The following is a 26,762-nucleotide window of genomic DNA, read 5'->3' as shown; positions in this document are numbered from 1 at the left end:
CTATGAGTCGCAAATGACTCGACGGCACATAACAACAACATTAAGTAATTTGTGTTGAATTAATAAGCAAAATTATAATATTGCTTAGAGCTGTTTTACTAACAAAAGAATGATCTTTACTTATCTTACATAAAATAATTTAAAACAACCAGAGGAAGAATGAAGCTAATTAGAAGTAAATAAAAAATTAAAATTAAAAAATTAAAATCAAACGAAGTGCCATTGAAATGACCCCAAATCATGGATCCCATATGCATATGAAAGTAAAACAATAAATAAGAAAGACCACTGAAGAACTGGTGCTTTTGAACTGTGGTGTTGGTAAAGGGTAATGGATATACCATGGACTGTTTAAAGAACAAGTAAATGTCTTGGAGGAAGTGTAACTCGGGTACTCCCTAGAGGCAAGGGTGGTGAAATTTCATCTCATGTGTTTTGCGCATATTGTCAGGAAGGGCCAATCCATAGAGAAAGACATCATTCTTGAAAAAGGAGAGGGTCACCTAAAGACAGGAAGTACCTCATGAGATGGACTGATCTAGTAACTGCAAAAATGGGCTTCGATCATGAGGATGGTGCAGTAGAGGCACAGTTTTGATCTGCTGTTCTTAAGAACTCTAAGAATTGTCAACTCTGTGGGATGTAAAAACTTAACAACATGGTGATCGCATGTGTCAGAGAACTCTGCTCTGGTGGGTTTTCAACGGCTAATCTTTTTGGAAGCAGATGACCTGGCATTTTGGGTGCCTCCAAATGGACCATCCAAGGATTCTAAAAACCAAAACAGAGCCTGATGAATATCGACTATATAGGCAAGGAGACAAGGCTGGTTCTCTGAGCTTCATAGAAGTATAATACAAATATGTGCACACATACACACACACACACACATTTATTTATTTTTTTCTGCAATGAATGAATGAAAACCCAAAATCTCTGTAAATGTTCATTAAAACTAATAAAATATAATTTAAAAAAAAAGATTTTCAATGGCTGTGACCTTTCAGAAGTAGATGGCCAGCTCTTTCTTCTGAGGTACCTGTATGTGGACCTGAACCTCCAACTTTTTGATTAGCAGTCCCAACCTATACACTGTCTACCTAGAGACTCCAAACTGTTAGCAGATGTGAATTACTAACGTTTAAAGACAGATTACTTTGAAATTACATTTTTGCAATTGCTCATAACTTATTTTATATACAAAAATGTCAGCTCTATAGTCATTACCTTTATTACTGAAATCATCAATTAACACAATTTCTGCTAAGTATTTCCTTGGAGTCCTTTTAATTACACTGTGGACTGTTCTCATGAGGGTCGACCATCCTTCATTATGGAAGACAATGACAACACTGGAAGTCAGCAGGTTTTCATCATAATGCCAATATTTGCATCTGCAAAAGGAAAATTTAATATTTATTTAGAGGTAATCTATAATTGTTCTTTTTAAATTTATTACATATGATCATGTTTTCTGATACAACTATTACTGACCTAACAAAAGCTGATTAAATATAATCATTTTTATTTTAACAGAAATAGAAGAAAGGAGAAGCTGGAAGATGAATTTACTCCTAAACAAAGCCACTCCCAAGCCAACTGGTACTTACCATGTGACAAAAAACCCCCTAACTTGTGAATTTGTTTCTCAGCTAGAGATGCTAATATTAATAGCTAGAAAACGTTCTTTTTTCATAACTTAAGACTCCAGTTTACTTTTCTTAAGGAAACTTGAACCTATTTATTATTTTTTTTTCAAGAGAGTTCTTTCACTGCTTTGAACAAACCACCATGTTTAAGAGAAGGCTAGTCTAATATGGCTTTAATACTCACTGAAACAAAATAGACTAATTCATTAAGGTGGCTCCTTGGAGGCAAGGATTCTGAGGCTCCCTCTAACATACTTTGGACATGCTGTAAGGAGGGACCAGTCCTTGGAAACGGACATCATGTGTGGAAGGGTGGAGGGACAGTGCAGGAGGGGAAGGCCCTCTATGAGGTGGACTGATTCAGTGACTGGGGAATCAGGATGGGGGTGTCAGAGTGCGACTGGCACAGGACAGAGCAGAGTTTAAGGCTGTTGTACAAAGGGTCGCTATGAGTCGCAAATGACTCGACGGCACATAACAACAACATTAAGTAATTTGTGTTGAATTAATAAGCAAAATTATAATATTGCTTAGAGCTGTTTTACTAACAAAAGAATGATCTTTACTTATCTTACATAAAATAATTTAAAACAACCAGAGGAAGAATGAAGCTAATTAGAAGTAAATAAAAAATTAAAATTAAAAAATTAAAATCAAACGAAGTGCCATTGAAATGACCCCAAATCATGGATCCCATATGCATATGAAAGTAAAACAATAAATAAGAAAGACCACTGAAGAACTGGTGCTTTTGAACTGTGGTGTTGGTAAAGGGTAATGGATATACCATGGACTGTTTAAAGAACAAGTAAATGTCTTGGAGGAAGTGTAACTCGGGTACTCCCTAGAGGCAAGGGTGGTGAAATTTCATCTCATGTGTTTTGCGCATATTGTCAGGAAGGGCCAATCCATAGAGAAAGACATCATTCTTGAAAAAGGAGAGGGTCACCTAAAGACAGGAAGTACCTCATGAGATGGACTGATCTAGTAACTGCAAAAATGGGCTTCGATCATGAGGATGGTGCAGTAGAGGCACAGTTTTGATCTGCTGTTCTTAAGAACTCTAAGAATTGTCAACTCTGTGGGATGTAAAAACTTAACAACATGGTGATCGCATGTGTCAGAGAACTCTGCTCTGGTGGGTTTTCAACGGCTAATCTTTTTGGAAGCAGATGACCTGGCATTTTGGGTGCCTCCAAATGGACCATCCAAGGATTCTAAAAACCAAAACAGAGCCTGATGAATATCGACTATATAGGCAAGGAGACAAGGCTGGTTCTCTGAGCTTCATAGAAGTATAATACAAATATGTGCACACATACACACACACACACACATTTATTTATTTTTTTCTGCTTGGCTGCAGAAGAACAAAAATTTAAGAAGGTAGATTATACAAATGACTTGAAAAGCATGTTTTTTCTGTAAGAGCTAATTTCCAGAGCTAGCAGTATTCTAGCACTTCCTCCAAAATTGGAAGCGAAAGGGTTTTTTAAAATAGGAAGTCTTTTCATTAAGCTGTCAGTAAGTTTGAACCAAAGAAGAAATGAAATTTTAAACCAAGATACACAGAACCAGTAATTAACATTCAACTCAAGTCAAACTCATCACCACTGAGTAAGAAGTGATGTATATCTGACCCCCATAGTGGGTTTCTGAGGCTGTAAACTGTTCAGGAGTAGATGGTCCATTTTTCTCCTGCAGAGAGGCACAGCCTCTGAGATTGCAATACAGGTTCCTACTTGACTGGGCCACCAGAGAAATGAAGCAAATATCTGCACACCTCAGTGGTAACAGTGGGAAAATGTAGGGTACATATGGCAAGTGGAATTCATCCTTGGGCATATAGTCAAGATGCCTTCTGCTGACAAGAAGGTATAGACCAGCAAGATGATAATAAGAATAATAAGCCCAAGAAAACAAGGCAAGAGTGAGAAGGGAAAGAGACGATATGATCACAAGAATGAATGAACTGTTGACACCTAAGTATTAGGAGAATTGTCTGAAAAAGAAATATACTTCTAGAACATAGTATTAAAATGTGAAAGGATGAATATGATTGAGGAATGAAAGTTACAAAGGACAACATCTATTTATGTTCCAGCTGCTGTGCTGGAACATTGGCTTTCCTATATTAATTTAATTCCCAGTATCGCTACTTTTAATTTGTAATCGCTATTAGAATTGATTCAGAACTGAACGTCCACTGGGCTAGTGAGGTTTCAAACTGAATGAGAGGCACTTGCCCACCCTTCACCCTTAGAGCCTGGTTGATAGGAACTGCCAGAGAGTTAAGACCTTTGGGTTTGCAGTGCAATGCTCTGTATGAACTACATTGCCAGAGCTCAGCTAGAAGGGCAGCATTACTAGTGCTTCCATTTCTTCAGTGAAGGAGCTGAAACACAGATAGAAAAGACAGGCAGGGAATGTAAGCAATGGAGTCAAGAAACTAGCCTAAACTGTCATGAATTTATCACAAACAGTAATGAGTTTAAACATGAAAAAAGAGTATAAACTAGCACTTAGACTAGCAGACATGGCAACGGAGATTGAGATCTCAGATATGGAAACACAAAGAAGGAGGAACAGCCGTAAGCAGACACTAGTGATTGGAATCTGGAATGTGAAAAGCATGAATGTAGGCAATCTGGACATTGTTAAGAAATAAATGGAAAGCATAAATATTGACATACTAGATATTGGTGAAATGAGATGGCTTGGCATGGGGCATTTTGAATCAGATGATCATATGATCTACTATGGTGAGGATGAAAAGGTGAGAAAAAAGAAATGGGGTTGGTTTCATAATTAAAAAATTAATTTCTATATCCATCATGAAATACAATGTGGTGACAGGATAATTTCCATATGCATACAAGAAAGTCAAGTGAATATCACTATCACTCAAATATATGCATCTACAACTAGAGCCAAAGAGGAGAAAATGGAAGATTTATACCAACTTTTTTGCAGCCAGAAATCAATCAAACATGCAATCAAGATGCATTGATAATAATGGGTAACTAGAATGCAAAAGTTGGGAACAGGGAAGAAAGATTAGTAGCTGGAAAACATGGACTTGGTGACAGAAATGAAGCTGCAGACAGAATGATAGAATTCTGCACATTCAATGATTTATTCATTGCAAATACCTTTTATAAGAAACATAAACAAAGGCTATACACATGGATCTCACCTGATGGTACACATAGGAATCAAATCAATTACAGTTGTGTGAAGAATCACTGGAGAAGCTCAATATCAGCTGTGAAAACTAGGGACAGACCACCAACTACTCAAATGTAAGTTCAAGCTGAAGTTGAAGAAAATTAAATCAAATCCTCAGGAACCAAAATTTGACCTTAAGTCTGCCTCACTCGAATTTCAAAACCATCTCAGCAACAGGTTTGAGGTCTTGACCATCAATATGCACAGACTAAATGAGCTGTGGGAAAATATCAAGAATATCATCCATGAAGACTGCAAAAGATCATTACAAAGGCTGAAGAGAAAGAGAAGAAAAGACCAATATGGATGTCAGAAGAGACTCTGAGTATTGCATTAGAGCGCTGAGAAGCCAAAGCTAAAGGAAGAAATCAAGAAATGAAAGAACTGAAAAGAAAATTTCAAATGGAGGCTCAGGATGACAAAGCAAGATACTATAATGAAATGTGCAGAGAGCTGGAGTCAGAAAATTAAAAGGGCCTAAGTCACTCAGCGTTTCTTAAGCTGAAGGAGCTGAAAAACAAGTTCAAGCCACTGGTGGCAATACTTAAGGATGCTTTGGACAGAGTGTTAAATGATCCAAGAAGCATTAAAAGAAGATGGAAGGGGTACACAGCGTCACTGTACCAGAAGGAATTGCTGACACAGAGGAATTTCATGAAATAACATTTGAGCAAGAGCCTGTGGTGATGAAGGAGGAAGTTCAAGATGATCTGAAAGACCTGGCAAAAAACAAGGTTCCAGGAGTTGACGGCATACCAATCGACATATTTAAACAAATAGACGTTGCCCTGGATGTGCTCACTAAGTTATGCCAAGAAATCTGGAGGACAACTGACTGGAAGAGATTGGCATTTGTTACCATTCCAAAAAAAGGTAACCTGACAGAGTGCAGAAATTATTGAACAACATAATTAATATCACATGCAAGCAAGATTCAAAAGTTGGGAACAGGGAAGAAGGATCAGTAGCTGGAAAACATGGGCTCGGTGAGAGAAATTAGGCTGGAGATAGAACGATAGAGTTCTACACTTTCAATGATTTATTCATTGCAAATACCTTCTATAAGAAACATAAATGCAGGCTATACACATGGATTTCACCTGATGGTATGCATAGGAATCAAATAGATTACATTTGTGGAAAGACTCGGTGAAGAAGGTCAATATCAGCTGTGAAAATCAGGCCGGGTGCTGATTGTGGAACAGACCACCAACTCATATGCAAGTTCAAGCTGAAGTTGAGGAAAATTAAATTAAGTCCATGGAAACCGAAATTTGACCTTAAGTTTGTCCCACTCCAATTTCAAAACGATCTCAGGAATGAGGCCTTGAGCACCAATGATCATAGACCAAATGAGCTGTGGTAGGATATCAAGAATATCGTCCATGAAGAATGCAAAAGATCATTACAAAGGCTGAAAAAGAAGAAAAGACCAAGGGGGATGTCAGATGAGACTCCGAATATTGCATTAGAGTGCCGAGAAGCCAAAGCTAAAGCAAGAAATCAAGAAATCAAAGAGCTGAACAGAAAATTTCAAAAGGTAGCTTGGGACGACAAAGCAAGATACTATAATGAAATGTGTAGAGAGCTGGAGTCAGAGAATCAAAAGGGCTGAACTCACTCAGCGTTTCTTAAGCTGAAGGAGTTGAAAAACAAATTCAAGCCACGCATGGCAATACTTAAAGACAGTTTTGGTAGAATGTTGAATGATCCAGGAAGTATCAAAAGAAGATGGAAGGAGTACACAGAGTCACTGTATCAAAAGGAATTGGCTGACACAGAGGAATTTCATGAAATAATATATGAGCAAGAACCTATGGTGATGAAGGAAGAAGTTCAAGTTGCTCTGAAGGAACTGGCAAAAACAAGGCTCCAGGAGTTGACATCATACCAACTGATTTATTTCAACAAACAGATGCTGCCCTGAATGGGCTCACTAAGTTGTGCCAACAAATCTGGAGGACAGCCAGCTGGCCAACTGACTGGAAAATATCGATATTTGTTCCCATTCCAAACAAAGGTGACCCAACAGAGTGTGGAAATTATCGAACAATATCAATTTCACATGAAAGCAAGATTCTGCTAAAAATGATTAAAAAACGTTTGGAACACAATATGTCAACAGAAAATGGCCAGATGTGCAGGCTGGATTTAGAAGAGGCCCTGGTACTAGGGATATTAATGTTAGATGGATCTTGGCAGAAAGCAGAGAATACCAGAAGAATGTCTATCTGTGCTTCATTGACTATGCAAAGGCTTTTGACTGTGTGGATCACAACAAGCTATGGCTGACTCTGAGAAGAATGGGAATCTCAGAACATTTGATTGTGCTAATGCGAAACGTATACTTGGTTCAAGAGGCAGTTGTCAGAACAGAGCAAGGAGACACTACATGGGTCAAAATCAAGAAAGGGGTCTGTCAGGGATGCATTTTGTCTCCATACCTTTTCAACCTGTATGCAGAACAGATCATCCGAGATGCTGGGCTGTATGAGGAGGAATGTGGCATCAGGATTGGTGGAAGAATCATCAACAACCTGCGGTATGCAGTTGATACAACCCTGCTTGCTGAAACTGAGAAGGACTTGAAGCGCTTGCTGCACAAGGTCAAGGACCGTAGCCTCCAATATGGATTGAAGCTCAACATCAAGAAGACAAAGATTCTCACCACTGGGCCAACTGGCAGCAGCAGTATGGATGGTGAAGAGATTGAGATAGTTAACAGTTTTAGTTTACTTGATTCCACAGTCAACACTCTTGGTAACAACAGCCAGGAAATCAGGAGATGAACTGCACTGGGAAAGTCAGCTGTGAGGGACCTCTCAAGAGTACTGAAGAGCAACGACGTCAGTCTGGAGACTTAAGGTGTGCCTGGTCCAGGCTATAGTCTTTGCAATTATGTGCTATGCATCAGAGAGTTGGACAGTGAATAGGGATGATAGAAAGAGAATTGATGCCGTTGAGCTGTGGTGCTGAATAAGAGTGTTGGACTGCTAGGAGAACAAATAGGTTTGTCCTGAAGTGGGTGAGGCCAGAATACTCCTTGAAGTCAAGGATTCTGAGGCTTCATCTGACATACTTTGGGCATGCTGCAAGGAGAGACTGGTCCTTGGAAAGGGACATCATGTTTGGCAGAGTGGAAGGATGGTGCAGGAGAGGAAGACCTTCGATGAGATGGATCGATTCTGTGACTGGAGTTGTGGGAATGGGTGTGTTTGAGACAGCGAGGTTGGCACAAGATAGAATGGAGTTTAGGGCTCTTGTACATAGGGTTGATATGAGTCACAAGCAACTCGACAGCACATAACAACAACATGCATGAACTAATGCAGGATTTAAGAATTGCCATTGACTCACATGGTGCATGGAAGGCACTCAAAGAGCTTGCTCTTATATGATGACTGTTCTCATTCCTCCTCTTTATACCTGTGTCTTGCAGGAAGGAGATAATCCCAAGAAAGAGGAAGGAATAGTGGGTCATAGCACCTTCTAGTTAAAAACAGTTAAAGACAGAGGCCCTTCAAGTGTAACCCAAAGGTGGAAGGGAGCCAAATGATCATTCAGAAAAATAATTAATGAAATATAGTTATATTGGAATGTCAAACTTGAAAAAGATGAGTATTTCTGGAGAGAAATTTACTCAGTCAAAACATGATAAATTCCAGTAAGGTACGAATAAGAACTCTGATAATGTTATAACCCAGGTGGGAAACTCAGGCAACAATTTTCTTCTTGACCTCTCATGGCAGAAGTTAAAGACACAGAACTAGGTGGTGCTGAAAACAATTTTTATTTCACATATTTTTGGGGGGCATAATAGCCTAGTCCATAGGGAGTTTTGCTGTTCTAAAGGCCATGCCAATCTGGTGGTTCAAGTCTACCAATTCCTCTACAAGAGAAAGATGGGCAATCTCCTCCCATGTGATTTATAGGATCACTATGAATAGGAGATTACTCAACATCAGTGTGTTTCAGTGGATTTATGTGGAAGGCACTGTGTTTTGATGTAAGTTGTCTAACATAACTTTTTTATGAGACGTAAGAGATAGAGATAAACATGTCCATTTTACCTGGGAGAAGATTAAGTAGAGAGTTTAATTACTAGCAAAGACTGAGCCATATCTGGGCTTTAACAATAGGTGAAGACCACATTTTTAATAAAAATGTGGATTTTGATATTTGGAAAGACAATTTTTTCTCATTATTTTAATTTACATCTCCCAACTGAAAGAAAAATTCCACTGGGAAAGTCTGTTGTGAGGGACTGAAGAGCAACGATGTCAGTCTGGAGACTAAGGCACACCTGATCCAGGCCACGGTCTTTGCAATTTACTTACTATGCATCTGAGAGCTGGACAATAAGTAAGGATGATAGAAAAAAGAGTGATACTTTTAAATTGTGGTGCTGGAGAAGAGCACCTTCAAGTGTAGTTATATTGTATTAAATATAGTATTGACTACCAGATCAAATTGTTCTGGAGAGGGTGAATGCAGGCTGCTCCCAAGATGCATGGATTTTGAAGCTCCATTTCACATACTTTGGACACATGGGCATGGAAGGACCATCAAGCTTGGAAGGGTGCACGGACAGTGCAGGAGAGGAAGACTCAGGATGAGACAGATTGACTCAGTGATTGGAGAAATGGGATTAGATCTGTCAGAGACAATATTGGCTCAGGATAGAGCAGGGTTTAGAGCTGATATACAAAGAGTTGCTATGAGTTGCAGACAACTTGATGGCACATAACAATAACTAATAATTTTTAAGATTGAATCTCCTTTCATATACTTAACTGATCAATTGTAGCTAGGGCTTTGAACTGGTAGAAAATGGTTAATCATGAGTAATGGAAACAATGGTGACATATCAACTCTCGCGCAGTAGATTTTTACTGCACTAGGAAGCAGGCAGAAATGCCTTACAGAGATGGCAGCTGGCTGTGCTGCTTTGATTGTGCTGGTTGACTACCCTCTTTGATCATGGTATTGTTGCCTGTTCCTCAGGTCAAAACCTAAGCACAAAAGATTTGGTTACTATGCAATGTATATGTGGTCTCTGTTTATATCTACCAACAGGGAACTTTGTACTAAGTCTTGATTGCACCACTTGTTGCTGTGATAGTTACAGTTTTGAGTCAACTTGGCTAGATCATCATTCTCAGTGTCTTGGCAAAAAAGTATGTAATAACTTATTTTGTGATCTGATGTGAGCAGTCAATCATTTAGAAAGGGTAATTGCCTTGGAGATGTGAAGCCTGTAACCGATATATTGAGTGTTCTGGCAAAGCTTGCTCTCTATCTTGCATCTGAGTTGTCATCCTCTAACCTTTAGTTCTCAGTCTCTGAATTAGCAGCTGGCTGCCTGATCTGCAGATCTGAGGGTTCACTCAGTTCCTACAACCTGATGAGCTAGCAGTGTTCCACTTGACCTGCAGATTTTAGGCTCATTACACCAGAAACCCTGAAGTCCTAAGAAACCTCCAGCCAGACATATGGTCCATTGATTTGAGACTGCTTGTCTCCACAACTACATGAGTCATTTCCTTAAAATAAATCTCTTGATATCTATTTGGTATACATTTTAATATATGCTTCACTGGTTTTATACCTCTAGAAACCCAGCTCAAGTGAAATGGAAATATAACACTGGAAAGTGCAAATGAAGAAAGCAGAAAAAAAGGTTAAAATATAGGATAATTTAGAAGAGATCATCAGAAAATGTTAGCAATACCATTTGTGTTCATCAAAACACGTGAGACTCACCAATAGCTGTGTATTTACGGTAAAGGACTTTTAAGTATCTCCTTTGCACTAGAAAATGCAAAACTGTTTTGCAATTTTAACATTTTACTGTTAAGAAGGTACAGAATGACAACAATTACTGGGAAAAGTTTCAAATTCCACCCACTTACATTGCACAGCTGGTGAGAGAATGGTGCTTAGCTGAAGGGAAAAGATTCTTTAAATTGAAGGTATCAGAATTTAAAGAGTTGAACCAGATCAATAACTCATACTTTTCAACTGTTATATTCCAGTATTATAAAGATAGCAGCTTCCCCAAAATTGATCCAATGAAATATCAGTAAAATTGCTACTGGTTTTTATATTTAAAAATGGAAACTGACAAGATGACTTGTTTGTGCAAGGACCAAGGACCAAACAATTCAGAAGAAAAAGCAAACTGAGAAACTTGACAAAATATTTGATAATGAAAGCTATAGTAAGGTAATAATGTGGCAACGACAATTTATTCAGACATTTTACTTCAACATCTTTTCCCTTTGTCTGGGCCACTCTTCTGATTGCGTTTTGTTTTTTTTCCCCCACCCCTTCTGTAGTGATCTTTAGCTCTCTTCATGGATGATACCCTTATCATCCCACTCCTCATCTGGCCTTTGATATTAGCGTTCAGTGTTTCAAACCTATACACAAGATGATATTCTTAATTCAGGTGGGATATACTCAAGATAATATTTTGGTTCTTGTGGACTTGATTAAATTTTCTTCAACCTCAATTTGAACCTGTACATGAGGAAATATGATCTGTTCCACAGTCAACAGCTGGCCTGGTTTTCACTGTTTATATTGAGTATCTCTGATGATTCTTTCCATAGATATACTCAATCTGATTTCTATGCAGTACACCTGGTGAGGTACATATGGGTTGTTTTTTGGTTCCCCCCCCCTTTTCTTTGACAAATGGTGTAAAGAGACAGTTTGGGGTACATTTTTTAATATAAAATTTTTATTTTATACTGATTTAATTGGAAAGTTTGTATACAATATTTTCCACACCAGATCTTTTCTATGTCCTTAACTCACTCCTCCCATCAAATTGTGTGACCCTATGATTACCCTGACGCCCTACCCTTCCTCACCCCTCTGCTCCCACCCTCCCCTCCTTAGATCCTCACACATGCTTTACCAATTATCTATTTTTCTACAATAACTTATACAGTATTTGTCCATATGGGACTGACTTAGCATAATGCTCTCCAGTCCCTCCAAAGTTAGTTTGTGATTTACCAAATCACTGATCCTGCGTACTGGATCCACTGTGTGAATGCACCATAATTTCTCAATCCATTTGATTGTGGCTGAACATATGGGCTGTTTCTATGTTCTTGTGATGGTGAATAATGCTGCTGTGAACATTGGTGTACAAGTGTTTGGGCCTCAGTTCTCATTTTCTCAGTGTATATTCCAAGCAGTGGAATAGCTGGGTCATATATAATTTCTATGTTCAATTTTCTGCCTTCCAGAGTGTCTGTACCACTTTATAATCCCACCAACAGTATATAAGAGTTCCTACCTCACCACATCCTCTCCAACATTTATTACTTGCTGTCCTGTTAAACTTTGCCACTGCTACTAGAATGAGATGGTATCTCATTGTGGTTTTGATTTGCACCTCTCTCATTGTCAGCGATTTTGAGCATTTCTTCATGTGTCTGTTGGCCATTCGAATACCTTCCTCTGTGAAAATCTTCCCACGTCTTTTGCTCATTTTGTAACAGTGCAATTAAGTCTTTTTCTTGTGGAGGCCCTGTAGGATTCTCTAAACTTTTGATATGAAACTGTAGTCTGAAATGGTATTGCCTAGTTTGATTTAAAAAAAAAACATTTACAGTGACTAAATCATTGAACTTATAATAATTATTCTATGTCCTGCTTTGTTTTTGTCCCCAACTTTATATTTTCCATTTCTACCATTACTTCTCTTCATTGTTTCCATATTTTTCATTGCAGTCACCAATTATCATTAACACACCATGACTGCAAGTTGGGTCAATTTCAGATTGCAAAATATGGTAAAAATCTTCAAATTCCTCCTCTTTGGCTTTAGCCATTGGTACAAATATTTGATTTCGCTTATGCGAAACCTATACTTGGACCAAGAGGCAGCTGTCAGAACAGAGCAAGGAAACACTGCATGTTTAAAATAGGGAAAGAAAGGGTGTAAGCCAGGGATGTGTCCTATCTCCATATCTTTTCAGAGGAGAGCTGTGGGTTGAGAGATAAAGAATGAGACCAAAACATGGCAATTCAGAGATGGCAGCAGGGATAGTGATCGTAGTAGAGACAGTGGAGGACCAGAGACTAGCTGAGCTAGGTCTGCTTACTTCAGATCTGATGTTACTGGAAGGGTGAGTATGGTGTATCCCTGGCAGAAATGAAAGAAATTTCTACTTGCTCCAGTAGGGCAGAGGCCAAGGCTGTGTCTTTGAGGATATAGGAGAAGTCTGTCCTGAATGAAGAAGACAACGACCTTTAACCAGGTGGATTGACACAGGACTGGCAACAGGCTTGTGGGTCTTGGAGACTGTGAGGATGGCACAGGGTAGGACAAAATTCAGATCTGTTGTTCATAAGGTCGCTATGAATTGTACTCAACTCAATGGCATCTACCAACAACAATTCCCCTAATAAACTCCAAAATCATGCATATTGCCTATGAGTTTTACATGGCCATTGAAATTAGTTCTTGAACTCAATCGAGTAGCAAGAACTGTGGGAGAGAAGATTGGTGCTGAAATTGGTAGAAAAATGTGTGGAGCACAGGAGCTTATCTGACCTCACTAGAGCCAGTTTCGTGCTGTTGATGCTGTTCAATTTTTATTAAAAATAAAGCAAAGGTAAAAAGGTGTAAGTGAAGGTATGAAATAAAGTGACTCATTTCATTAAAAATGAGGGAAGGTTTATATATCATATTGATTTCCCACACAATCATTCACTAACATTTTATAACACTAATTGCCATTGATTACTATAACTAATAATAGCTGTTTAATCAACTTTTTTGTGTTTTGCCTCTTCCTTCATCCAACTTATCTATTTATTAATTTTTCTTCTTCTCTCCCTCCATTCCTATTCTAGTTATCTCACTAAGGGTAGTTCCTTCTAAGTGTAAACCTTTCCTTGTTGTTGTTATATGCTGTTGAGTCACCTGCAACTCTTAGCGACCCTATGTACAACAGCCCTATATCCTGCTATATCCTGTGTCAATCTTACTGTCTGTAACACACCTACCCCCATTACTCCAGACAATGAATGAATCCATTCACAAAGAGGGTCTTCCTCTCTTGTGCTGCCCTCCAGCTGCCTTCCCCCACCCAAGAATGATGTCCCTCTCCAAGAACTGGTCCCTCTTTGCAACATGCCTAAAGTATGTCAGATGAAGCTTCAGAATCCTTGCCTCCAAGGAGCAGCCTGGTCTCACCCTCTCTAGGACAAACCTGTTTGTTCTCTTAGCAGTCCATGGTATATTCAACACTCTTCTCCAGCACCACAGCTCTAAAGGCATCAATCATTCCTAGTCATTGTCTCCAGCTTTCTGACATAGCAAGTAACTGAAAAGACCATGGCCTGGATCATGTGCACCTTAATTTCCAGATTGACAGTTGTTCTTCAGTATTCTGGAGAGGTCTCTGACAGAAGACTTTCCCAATGCAATTTGTCTTTTAATTTCCTGGCTGCTGGTACCAAGAGTATTGATTGTGGAGCCAAGTAAACTGAAGCTATTAACAATCTCAGTCTCTTCACTGTCTATCCTGATGCTGCCAATTGGCCCAGTGGTGAGACTTTTTCCTTATTCTTTTTTTTTTTAAATAACGGTCTTACACCAACGCTCTTAGCATTGTGCTACTAACCCAAAGGTAAAACCTCTCTGTTGGTTCAAATCCATCGACTCCTCCTTGGAAGAAAGATGGGCAGTTTCCTCCCAGGTGATTTATAGCTTCTGTTGGACAGTGTGCTTCAAGTTGGTTCCAAATTGATAGCAATGAGGTTTTTTAGTTTATTTATGTTTTAATATCATAATTGGCTTTTGATGACTGATTTAGTATGTCACTCAGCATAATCTAGTTCATCCATATACTGTATTTCAAAAATTCATGATAGTCTTTTAGTGTTGCATTAATATTCTATTGTGTGAATGTACCAGAATTTCTTAGCCATTTGTTCCAACTCTTTGTTATTTTAAATAACACTATGTAAGCATGATGGAAATTCTTCCTCCTTGTGAAATTAGGAAAGGTCATATGTTGCCTCTCACCTGCTCACCACAATATTTTTAGAGTTTTAAAGTTCCTTATTTATAATTAATTTTTTAAAAAAGTATTTATACTTGCCATTTATTTACTTATCTGATTTCTTTACAGTATTGGGAACATATTCAGAGTTTTATCACAGGAAACTTAAAGGAATCTAATTTTAGAGGTTGTATACGTCACTGTTTTACGTGTGAGTATACACACATTACATAAATGTGTACTTCAGATGGAAGTGCTCATAATTTTAAACTAATTAAAAGGGATTACTTTAGTGTTCTAGTGCTGCTGTAATAGAAATATTAAAAGAGAAATTAATTTTCTTACATCTAGTAGGCTTATTGTTTGTGGTTGTTGAGTACTGTCAAATCAAAACTGACTCATAGCTGGCCAGCCAGCAGGTTTTGAGAGGTAGTAAACTGCACAGGAGGAGACTGCCCATCTTTCTCCCTCAGAGATGATGGAGGATCTAAACCACCTGTTTTTGCGTTGTCAGTACATCTTCTTAACACTAAGCCACCAGAGTTCCCCCTTCCAGTAGTCTAAAAGCCAGAATTCAAAGTAGCGAAGGGAATGGAATGCCTTCTTTCTTTGCCAGTTAAACAGGGATATGTTGTCTCTTCTTTCTCTTTAGTAATCTCCACAAGGCATCAATCTTTTTCTATTTGCCCTTTCTTGCTTTTGTGCCCAAACTCCTCTTTGTTATCTTAAAAGTGACTGGCTTAAAATACATTCTATGCAAATATAATCATATTAACATTCCACAGTTACTTTTTTTAAAAAAAACAACAACAAACCAACCAAACATCATTAGTATCAAGTTGGAACTGATTCATAACTGACTTTCCAGTGGGGTTTCTCCTATTTTATTGTGCCCCAAAATTTACAAAGCAAATTCATTTCCTAACAATTTATAAGTACAGTGTTTGAGGCACTGGTATTATTCTCTCAAGACCTCAATGTTCTCACGTCCATCTTGGTACCCTACTTCCATTCACTAAGCTTTCCTGACACCTTCCTGTTTTCTGAGTTTTACTTCTGGATAAATGTTGACCATTTGTTCTCCCATAGTTGAATGTTTTAAGAAGCAAGATACTTAAGATACTGGGGTTTTTTTTTTGCTTTTTTTCAGACCTGCTTTTTGTTGTTGTTGTGAAGGAATCTCTGGGATTGGATTAACTTCTAAATTTGAAGGTTCTCTATGGGTCACAGCCTTGGGGTTTCCCAGTCTTCAATAGACTTGTAAGTGTGACTTTTATATATGATTTTGAAGTTTGTTCTACATTCTCTCATTCTTCTCAACAACTTTTTCTATTGCTGCTCTGGTCAGAGTGTTCAGTAGCAGGAGCTAGGTAGGCTATCATCTAATTCTTCTAGTCAAGATTACAGAGACTGTCACCCTCAGAGAGATGAAATGACAGTGATGGCAGCAATAGGTTTGACTATGTCAGAGATGATGAGGATGACACAGGATAGGACAGAGTTCAGAGCAGTTCATAGGATTGCTTTAAATCGTACTCGAATCGACAGCACAAAATAACAATAATTAGGTCTCTGGGGAGCTCTGGAGGCTTACTGGCATGGAGCTGCACTGTCAATTCAAAGGCACAGGGTTCAAACCTACAAGCTATTCTGTGAGAGAAAGATGGGAAATCTCATGATTAACTGCCTCTGGAAGGTCAGCTATGTGTTGTTTCTGACTTGACAGTATAGAACAACAACACTAGTCCTTTGGACTTTTTCTTGAGTCTTTGGTTTTTCACTTTTTCTTTGCTCCAGATAGGAAGAGACTAGAAGCTTTAAAGAATCCAGTCACTACTCACTAAGGTAGAATGAACAATGTATTTATGATTATGTTATGCTAACAAATTTAGATATTATCTAAGATGATAGTCCCCAGTCTTATGCCAAGTAACTCAGTTTCCCAATGTGTTTGGTATGGCTCAGAAGGTTTCCTTACAGTGCCCATTGTGTGCTCTATTATACGATATATCTGCAACAAATATAAATATGTATATAGAAACAACCACTGCCAAAGTATGTGCTTTCAAAACATATTTCAGAGATACAGTTTAAGCCTGGACAGGGATTCTTGACTCAAAAAGTTTATGTATCACCGTCTTAATGTAGTTAGCTAGGACATGTTAATACTCTAATGTAGCATTCTAGAGATTTTATCATTTCTTGACTGATTTGACATATTACTGATAAAGAATTACTGATGCTAATTATAAAATATTTTATGTTTGCAATTTTTCTACTTTAAGAGGAAGTCATTGGGTCAGACACAAAGAAGTGGTGGTACAATACACAAAAGAATGTTGTTGCTGTTGTTTGATGCTGTCGAGTCGTAGATGACTCATAGCGAACTATGAACTATGAACGAATGACTCATAGCGAACTATGAACGAATGACTCATAGCGAACTATGAACGAATGGCCTGAGCACTGTTCACATAAAAGAATACAATATTAAAAAAGGTACCCTTGAAGTTAAGGTAAAGCCTCAATTCTCACGCAATGGAATACTATGTAGTACTCAGGAGCAACAATTTCGAAAAATACTACATAACTTGGGAGAGAGAGGCTGGAGAGCATTATGCTGAGTGAACTAACACAGTCTCATAAGGACAAATACTGCATAAGATCATTATTGTAAAAATAGAAGGATAACTATTAAAACATGTATGGGAATTCAAGAGGGGTAGGGGTTAGAACAGAGGGGGAAGGTTAGGCGTGGTGAAACCACAGGGTTCCACAGTTTGGTTAGTGGAAGGAGTGGGGAAGGAAAAGGGAAGGATCCAGGAAAAAAGACAGGGTAATGATGGTCCAGGTCCAATGGTGATTAATTTTATAAAACATAATACATAGGAATGATTGTATGAAATAATATGTGACTGAAGAATAGTGTAGAACACAATGTGTATTAATTTTGTAAGCAAACCAATAAAAAATATATTAGGTCATAAAATCCCCCCTTCAATTCTGTATTATTTATCTATTTCTTCTTGACAAGAATTTGTAATAATAAGTTCTATAAAGGAAGAAAGCCAAGTAGAACAAGATTGTCACATTTTAAAAATTGATGAATCCAAATATCAAATGCTGGTAAAGTTGTGGAGAAACTGGAAGCCTTATTCACTATTGGTAGTGGAGTGTAAAATGGTGCAACCACTATGGAAGGCTCTATGGTGCTTTCTCAAAAAGTTGCAAATAGAAATACCATTTGATCCAGCTATTCCACTAATGGAATTTATCCTAAAGAAACCATAACCACAACCCAAGCAGTTATATGCACACTCATGTTTATTACAGCTTTGTTTGTAATAGCAAAGATCTGGAAACAACCCAAGTGCCCATCAATAAACAAATGGATAAAGAAACTGGTATATTCACACAATGGAATACCATGGAGCATTGAAAACCAAGGAACTCATGAAATAGTATGCAAAATGGATGACCCTGGAGGAAATTATACTGAGTGAAATACCTCTGTCACAAAGACAGAGAAGGAGGGGAGGAATAAAGGAGAGAACTGTTTAAAGGGATTGGGTATTATTGTCATGACAGGACTACAGAATGAAGGCTGCACAGTGGAGTGGACTTGGGGGGAGGGACTGCATGACAATGAAAGAGTTTTTCTTTTACTTTTTAACATGTTGCACAATTTTAATTGACGACCATGCTTAGAAACACATTTTCTCCTCCTCCTCCTCCTTCTTCTTTGATGTATTACCGTCATTTGTGGTAACGTGTTAAGGAGAAGAGTGAACTGGGGGAAGGGGGTGGGTAGGGAGAAAAGTGCAACAATGAATGACTGGAAGCCCTAAGTCTCTGTAAACTTTCATTAAAATTAACCAAAAAATTTAAATATTAAAAAAAATGGATGAGTCACACCCATGTTTATTGTGGCTTTGTTCACAATAGCAAAGAGTTGGAAGCAACCTAAGTGCCCATCAACAAATAGAGAAGTTATGGTATATTCACACAATGGAATACTACACTGCATTGATAAAACAAGGAACTCCAGAAATATTATACAAAAATAAAAATGAGTGACACTGGAGGACATTATGCTGAGTGAAATATCTCAGTCACAAAAGGACAAATACGACATAGTGCCTCTGTTGTTAAACAGGATTAACACTGGAGTTGAGGGGAGAATGAGAAAGATGGGATAAATTATGTATACTGCATTGAAGCAGATGAGGAAGAGAACTGTTTAAGAGGGCTATATGATTAGGTATTATCATGACAGGAGTCCAGAATGAAGACTGCATAGTGGAGTGGACTTGGGGAGGGGGACTGTATTACAATGGAAGAATTTTTCTTTTACTTTTCAAAAACAAGAGTGAACTGTGGGGGAGGTTGGGCAGGGAGAAAAGTGCAACAATGAATGAATGGAAATCCAAAGTCTCTGTAAACTTTCATTAAAATTAATAATAATAAAAAAAGAAAAAATGGATGAGTCTTGTTTTAGAATAATTACTAGTTTTTTTACTTTCTACCATTTCATTTTCCAAGGATTTTTAAAACCCTCTAACCTAAAAATTAGTTGAGCTTCAGCTAAAAAACCTTCCTTTGATCTCATATATTTACATCCTGATTTCAGGTTTACAATGATTAAAGTTACAATGTAGTTTTAAAGTAATTGTACAAGAAATTTTCATGGTAACTATGTAGATCAGGGTCATTATATTCAGAAGAAAATAGGAAAATAAACTTCAGAGTGATTTTTCTAGAACTCAAAGAAGCTTATTGCAAAATCGGAAATGAAATGGGTATGAATAATTTACTTGTGCTTTCTCTGTATCAGCTAGATTTTTAACATCTAGCGTTTAATATAAAATCTTGTATTTAGTCTTAATGGGTAAATAAAATATAATTTAGTAGCTACGAAAAAGTGCTTTTAGGCTGCCACATCCTGAGAGCCATAAATGCTATGATTAGCGGAATATATGGGGGTTCTGTATTTGTGTATGGAAGTTACTTGACTTCTCCCTTTTAAGGATTGTATTGTGCTTCTGGAGATCAGAAGATGTACTGCATTGGAAATGTGCTCTCAGGGGCCTTTCCAAAGTTCTGAAGATCAGTGATGTAAGTTTAGAGACCAAAGTGCACCTGAATCAAGCCATGGACTTTTCAACCACTTGCTACAGATCTGAGAGCTGGACAGTGACAAAGATGACAGAAGAAGAATAATTGTTGTCTTTGAGCTATGTTTTAGGAGAGTGCCGAATATTCCATGGACAGTCAAAAAGTACAGATATGTCTTGGAGAAAGTACAGCTGGAGTGCTCCTCAGAGGCATGGACGGTGAAGCTTCATGTCATATACTTTGGGTATATTGTTGTTGTTGTTGTGAGGTGCCATCGAGTCAAATCCAACTCATAGTGACACTATGAACAGAAGATCTGAACCCTCTTCTATACTGTGCCATCCTCACACTTCCTGACACACAAGAGCCCATTGTAGCAGTGACCACATCAATCCACCTGGGTGAGGATCTTCCTCTGCTTCGCTGATACTCCATCCTTTCAAAAATCATGTCCCTCTCCAAGGAACTGTCCCTTCTAGCAACATGCCCAAAGTATGTGAGGCGAAGCTTCATCATTCTTGCCTCCAAAGAACACTCTGGGTGTACCTTCTCCAAGACTTATCTGCTCTCTTTGCCATCCATGGGATATTCAGGTCTGTTCTCTAACACCACAGCTCTAGGGCATCAATTCCTTTTTTTGTCATCCTTATTCATTGTCCAGCTCTCAGATGCATAGCAAATGAGATGTATGTTGTTAGGAGAGGCTATTCCTTGAAAAGAGACATCTTGCTTAGAAAAGTGGAGGGTCAGCAGAAGAGAGGATGACCTTCAATAAGATGGAATGATGAGATGATTGTAGCAATGGGTTCAAATATGCCAGAGAGGATGAAGATGGCACATGTCAACGCTCAGATCTGCTGAAAGGTTGCTATACATCATACTCAACTTGACAGCACCTAACAACAACAACAACAAGAACAACAACTTTGTACTTCTAAGGGTCCCGGTGGCACAATAGTTGCTAACCCATAAAAACTGGCAGTTTGAACCTACCAGGAGTTCTGAATGATAAAGAAGTGGCAGTCTGTTTTTGTAAAGATTATAGCTTCGGAAGCCTTATGGAGCAGTTCTACCCTGTCCTGTAAAGTTGCTAGGAATTAAAGCCAGCTTGAAGGCAATGGATTAGTGGTTTCTCTTCTAATTAATTCACTGAGAGCATCAACAAGATTATATGTTAGATTATCTTTTTTAAATTCAGCAAGATGCCTAAGTCTAATGGTGAAGATTCATCAGGCATAGAAAACAAATGCTTAATGTGGGAAACGCTGCTTTTAAACTATGTACTTTTATTTTTAAATAATTTCATAATCTTTCCTTTCTCCATCAAACATTTTGGCTCATTCCTAGGATTAAATGAAAAAACAAACAAACAAATAAACAAACAAACAAAAAACCTCAAAACAAAACAAAACAAAAAAACCCCAAACCTCTCCACACACACACAAACCCAAAACAACACAACAACAGCAAAATAACAAACAATAAAAACCCAAATCCATCCAAAACTGCTTAAAATTCACATAGGACAGGTCTGACATTCAACAGCTAAATAAATCAGTAATGCAAATACAAATACAACTCAGTGTTTAGAAACCAAAATACATTTTCAATAAGAATAGAATCATCACAGTTAAAGTAAATTACTCAAGCTCAACAGATTGGGGAAAATGGATTTTATCCTAGTATTCAGTCTCTCTGCACTGTGGCTGAGAGAAAACAGGCGCTATGGTAGATTTTACTCCCTATAATGCATAATTGCACACAGAAAACGAAAGAATCTAAACCTCAAAAGAAACTTACAGAATTACTTCCTAACTATCTGGATATTTGGTCAATGTATTTATCTCCTAGAGAAGACTGCAATCATAATTTAATGTAGACCATACAACACAAGTGGAAATATTGAAGTCCTTAGATTGAAAATAATTTTGTTATAATACAAAGCTACATTAGCACTGAATATTTTCCTGCAGTCATTATTAATTTCTGGCATTATTAATTTCAAATCTCTAAAACATTTCTCCCCAAATTACTCAATATTTCTATTCTGGGTTTTGTTTTGTTTTTTGTTAATGTAGAACACTTCATGAATTTGTGTGTCATCCTTGAGCAGGGACCTTGCTAATCTTCTCTGTATCGTTCCACTTTTAGTATATATGCTGCCCAAGTGAGCAGGCTTCTCTTGACTTACTGCTTACAGGGACCAACAGATTCATAACTGGCAAGTCTGATGGCAGGCTGTTCAAGTCCCAAGAACTGTTCAGACACATGTTACAGAGCAAGGGAGAGTCTACATAAAGCATAAAGGATGGAGTCAAATTCCCAAGGAAATTCATCTCACATCAGATTTGAGTTTAAGGGAGTTACTTCAGATTAAAACAGACTAGGAAGGATTGGCCATCCACTTCTGAAATAGCAGGCCTCTGAAAACCCTATGTACAACAGAATACATGTAGATAACAGAAAGGCAACTTGAGGCTGAGCTTTCAGGTACGGAAATACAAAGGAAGAGGAACAGTTGTAAGCAGACACTAGTGATTGGGACATGGAATGTGAGAACCATGTATGTAGGAAAATTATATATTGTTAAGGAGGAAATGGAATGCATAAATATTGACATATCAGGTATTGGAGAAATGAGATGGACTGGCATGGGTCATTTTGAGTCAGATGGTCATATATTACTCTGGAAATGAAAAGGTGAGGAAAAATGGAATTGCTTTCATAGTTAAGAAAGCCATTGCTAGATCCATCTTGAAGTACAATATTGTGAGCGACAGGATAATATCCATAGGCATAGAAGGAAGGCAAGTGAATACTACTATCATTCAGATATATGCACCAACAACCAGAACCAAGGAAGAAGAAATAGAAGATTTTTACCAACTTTTACAGTCAGAGTTTGATCAAACATGCAATCAAGATGCATTGATAATAATGTGTTAGTGAAACGCAAAAGTTGGGAACAGAGAAGAAGATTCAGTAGTTGGAAAACAAGGACTCGGTGACAGAAATGGAGCTGGAGAGAGGATGACTGAATTTTGCACAATCAATGACTTATTCATTGCAAATACGTTTTTTTAAGAGACATAAACGCACGTTATCTACATAGATTTCACCTGATGGTATGCATAGGAATCAGAATGATTACATCTGAGGAAAGAACCACTGCAGAAGCTCAATATCAGCTGTGAAAACTAGGCCAGGAGCTGATTGTGGAACAGACCACCCACAACTCATATGCAAGTTCAAGCTGAAGTTGAGGAAAATTAACCAAGCCCACAGGAACCAAAATATGACTTTGAGTCTATCCCACCTGAATTTCAGAACCATCTCAGGAACAGGTTTGAGGCTTTGAACACTAATGAGAGAAGACCAGAAGAGTTGTGGGAGGATATCAAAAGTATCATCCATGAAGAATGCAAACAGTCATTGCAAAGATGGAAGAGGAATGGAAGACCAAAATGGATGTCAGAAGAGACTCTAAAAATTGCATTGGAGCGCAGAGAAGCAAAAGCACAAGGAAGAACTCAAGATACTAAAGAGTTGAATACAAGATTTCAAAAGGCAGCACGGGATGAGAAAACAAAATATTGCAATGAAATGTGCAAGGAGTTGGAGTCAGAAAATCAAAAGGGCCCAACTCGCTCAGCATTTCTTAAGCTCAAGAAACTGAAGAACAAATTCAAGTTGCTATAATCAAGGATGCTTTAGGCAGAATATTAAATGATATAGGAAGTATTAAAAGAAGATGGAAAGAATATACTGAGTCACTGTATCGAAAGAATTGGCAGACACAGAAGAATTTAATGAAACAACATATGAGTAAGAGCCTATGGTGATGGAGGAAGAAGTTCAAGCTGCTTTGAAGGAAATAGCAAAAAATAAGGTCCCAGGAATAGATGGTATACCATTTGACATATTTCAGCTAACAGGCTTCCCTGGATGTGCTCACCAAGTTGTGCCAAGAAATCTGGAGAACAACCACTTGGCCAACTGACTGGAAGAGATCTCTATTTGTTCCCACCCCAAAGAAGGGGGACTCAACAGAGTGTAGAAACTATAGAACAATATCATTAATTTCACATGCAAGCAAGATTCTACTGAAGATTATCCAAAAATGACTGGAACAACAAATCAGCAGAGAACTGCCAGAAGTCTAGGCTGGGTTTAGAAGGGGTCGTGGTACTAGGGATATGGTAGTTAATGCTAGATGTAGATGGATCTTGGCTGAAAGCAGTGATTACCAGAGGAATGTACATCTGTGTTTCATTGATTATGCAAAGACCTTTGACTGTGTGGATCATAACAAACTGTTGCTGGCTCTGAGAAGAATGGGAATACCAAAACACTTGATCGTGGTAATAAGAAACCTATACTTGGACAAAGAGGCAGTCGTCAGAACAGAGCAAGGAAACACTACATGGTTCAAAATTGGGAAGGGCGTATGCCAGGGATGTGTCCTGTCTCCATAACTTTTCAACCTGTATGCAGAACAGATTATCCGGGAGGCTGGGCTCTATGAGGAGGATTGAAGGGTCAAGATTGGTGGAAGATCTATCAACAATCTGTGATATGCAGATAACACAACCCTGTTTGCTGAAAATGAGGAGGACCTAAAGCTCTTGCTGCAGAGCAGCAAGGACTGCAGCCTCCAATATGGATTGAGGCTCAATGTCAAGACAAAGATTCTCACCACTGGGCCAATTGGCAGCATCAGGATGGATGGTGAAGAGACTGAGATTGTTCACAGCTTTAGTATGCTTGGCTCCACAGTTAAGACTCTCAGCACCAGTATCCAGGAAATTAAAAGACGTATTGCCATGGGAAAGTCTGCTGTTAGAGACCTCTCCAAAGTACTGAAGAGCAATGGTGTCTCTCTGGATACTAAGGTGAGTCTGATACAGGCCATGGTCTTTGCAATTACTTGTTTAGCATCAAAGAGTTGGACAATGACTAAGGAGGATAGAACGAGAACTGATGCCTTTGAGCTGTGGTGCTGGAGAAGAGTGTTGAGAGTACCATGGACTGCTAGGAAAACAAACAGATTTGTCCTGGAAAGGGTCAAACCAGGTGGCTCCTCAGAGGCAAGGATTCTGAGGCTTCGTCTAACATACTTTGGACATGTTGTAAGGAGGGACCGGTCCTTGGAGAGGGACATCATGCTTGGTAGGGTGGAGGTACAGCGCAGGAGGGGAAGGCCCTCTAGGAGGTGGATTGATTCAGTGACTGGGGTAATTGAGATGGGTGTATCAGAGATGGTGCAATTGGCACAGGACAGAGCAGAGTTTAGGGCTGTTGTACATAGGGTCGCTATGAGTCACAAGCGACGGCACATAAGAATAACAACAACAACTTGTGACTTGAGACTCAATATACATCATATATAAATCTGCTTCACTAACACAAAGATGTTAGGATTTACAACACATAAAATAGAGAATAACTATATGAGATCACAAAATGAAGGACAACTGTGCAATACTAAGAATACGACCTAGCTAAGTGTATATAGAACATTAACCTCTACACAGCATGTTTATAATGATTGTATTTTATATACCTGGTTCACACAAATGTTAAATAAGTTATACCATATTTGATGATTTTGTCAGTGGATAAATTTAACTATCTCTCTCCCAGGTTTCTGCTTCTTATGTTGATAACTGATTAGTATGGGATGATTTCATTCTCCTTGCATTTTTAGGGAGGTCTGGTGGCCTAGTGGGTACAGAGTTGTGCTGTTAACCCAAAGCCAGGCAGTTTCAACCCACCAGCTACTTCTTGAAACTAAGGTCGGCAGTCTTTTCCCATGCTATTTACAGCCTTTGAAGACCCACTGGAGGAAAAACTCTTAGTTCTGACTCAATGACAATGAGTAATAGTAGTAAGATCATAGGAGTAGTATACTACTACTGTATAGTACCACAGTCGTAGGAGGAGGTCAAAGGTTTGGCTTTAAAGCTATGTGTTATTCCTGAGAGGTCTACATCACTTCAATTGTCAATTTCATTTACCTGTACACTCAGTTCACACTCTATTACTTTATTTTGTGCTTGGTGATTTGAGACTTTACTTACTCTGCTAAAATCAAGATCTATTAGGTCCACAGTCTCCTGGTCCACACATGTAAACTCATGCCTTCTTTAGATACAGTTGAGTTTCGTTTGATTCCTCAGATGCCTGCTGGCACTTAGCAACAGTAATCACTTTTTAATATTCACACATGACCTTCCCAAGTATTTTACTGTGTATTGATGACAGATTTTCAGAGCTAAACTTTCCCTTTTCCTTTCTGAAAATGGACAGCAAATTTTTCTCTTCCTGTTTCCTAAAGTTTCTTCTCCATCATACCTCTGGATTATTGATAGCACTTCCTTTCAAAGTTCTTTAACATCATTGAAATAATCAATGTTTCTTTGAAGGCCTCATCAAATTTAACATGCCGCCACTTTTCTCTAATATTCTTATGAATTCTTCTTTATCAATCAGTCCTCCCTAAAAGGTTAAAATTAAATATTACCAACACTCAGTATTCCTTAACCATTTGAAGGATGAAAATGTCAGCAAAGGAGTTCTACTCTTATTGAGAATAGCACTTCCCATATATTTTTTTGATAATACAGTATTTTTTATTTGATTTCAAAATTTTGCTTAGCAACACTAATTTTCTAGTGTTCTACTGTATTATAGAATATTTTTTATTTTCTTCATTAATGAAATAAGAATTAAAGGAAAA

The 26,762-nt window shown here is 38.2% G+C and overlaps 1 protein-coding gene across 1 annotated transcript in view; it reads right to left on the bottom strand.

The window, feature by feature from the left end:
* GALNT7 (UDP-N-acetyl-alpha-D-galactosamine:polypeptide N-acetylgalactosaminyltransferase 7 (GalNAc-T7)) overlaps positions 1-26,762 on the bottom strand; it is a 244,806-nt gene that overhangs the window by 41,541 nt on the left and 176,503 nt on the right. Inside the window, exon 3 of the mRNA XM_006882211.1 lies at positions 1,228-1,394. Within this exon, the coding sequence (XP_006882273.1) occupies positions 1,228-1,394 (167 nt within the window). The remainder of the gene's footprint in view (positions 1-1,227; positions 1,395-26,762) is intronic.

Source organism: Elephantulus edwardii, unplaced genomic scaffold (genome assembly GCF_000299155.1).
Source record: "Elephantulus edwardii isolate Elephantulus edwardi_28Jun2011 unplaced genomic scaffold, EleEdw1.0 scaffold00018, whole genome shotgun sequence".
NCBI classification, from domain to species: Eukaryota; Metazoa; Chordata; class Mammalia; order Macroscelidea; family Macroscelididae; genus Elephantulus; species Elephantulus edwardii.
This window is presented reverse-complemented; position numbering and strand designations above follow the sequence as displayed.